Source organism: Pseudophryne corroboree, chromosome 3 (assembly GCF_028390025.1).
Source record: "Pseudophryne corroboree isolate aPseCor3 chromosome 3, aPseCor3.hap2, whole genome shotgun sequence".
NCBI lineage: Eukaryota > Metazoa > Chordata > Amphibia > Anura > Myobatrachidae > Pseudophryne > Pseudophryne corroboree.
In genome coordinates this window covers 422,127,258-422,128,009 of record NC_086446.1, presented here as the reverse complement: position 1 = coordinate 422,128,009, position 752 = coordinate 422,127,258, and the positions used below count along the sequence as shown (strand labels likewise).

The following is a 752-nucleotide window of genomic DNA, read 5'->3' as shown; positions in this document are numbered from 1 at the left end:
GCGGGTTAGTGTATCATGGGCCACTCAGTGAAAAAAAAAAAGACCTAATGGTTAATCCGACTCTGCCTTGAATGCACCTAGACTCTGACCTGTGGAAGTTATTATAGAGAAAGCTTACTGCATTTATCTACCATCCCACTTCATATTCCAAGTCCTCCAGTACCGAAATTGTCTCCCCATTCCTCCTACCACAACGTCGACTTTCCCCACCCCTTTACATCAGCCTTCAGATCATCACCTCCTCCTGCCTTTCTCCGCTCCCATCACTCTACTGGCCCATAGCTTTCCTTTCAATCTTACACCCAGCACTTCCCACCCACATCACCAGCACACCCACACAATTAGGATACTTATGTCTCGCACTCTAACTGGGCTGTTGCTAGGTTACTGCATCTGTGATGTATCCAACAAGCCGGAAGGGAACCATGGTGATCATAAATCAAGGCACATCCACAGTATCCGCGCATGCTCAGTTTATTGGCCGTGCTCTCGGTGAGCCAAAACAAAGATGGCGGCGCCCGTGGGGCCGGTGCGTTTCTGGAAGCCGGGTAAGACTGACGAGCGTAGCATTTGGTAGGCGCAGTTTGTGCATTGTGTGTGGTGCACGGATATGCGTCCTCAGGACTTTACGTGTTAATTAATCAGGCACGTAAATTACATCGTGGGCAACGGGGTCTCGGGTTGTGAGGCTCTGTGGCGTTTTTAACGTTATTGAATGTGGTTTATGTGATGATTGTCAATCTATGGGTCAG

At 48.9% G+C, this 752-nt stretch overlaps 1 protein-coding gene across 1 annotated transcript in view; it reads left to right on the top strand.

The window, feature by feature from the left end:
* Positions 1 to 355: 355 nt before the first annotated feature.
* The window catches only part of DHX35 (DEAH-box helicase 35), a 108,872-nt gene continuing 108,475 nt past the window's right edge, over positions 356 to 752 (top strand). Inside the window, exon 1 of the mRNA XM_063960256.1 lies at positions 356 to 548. Within this exon, the coding sequence (XP_063816326.1) occupies positions 509 to 548 (40 nt within the window). The 5' untranslated portion in view covers positions 356 to 508. The remainder of the gene's footprint in view (positions 549 to 752) is intronic.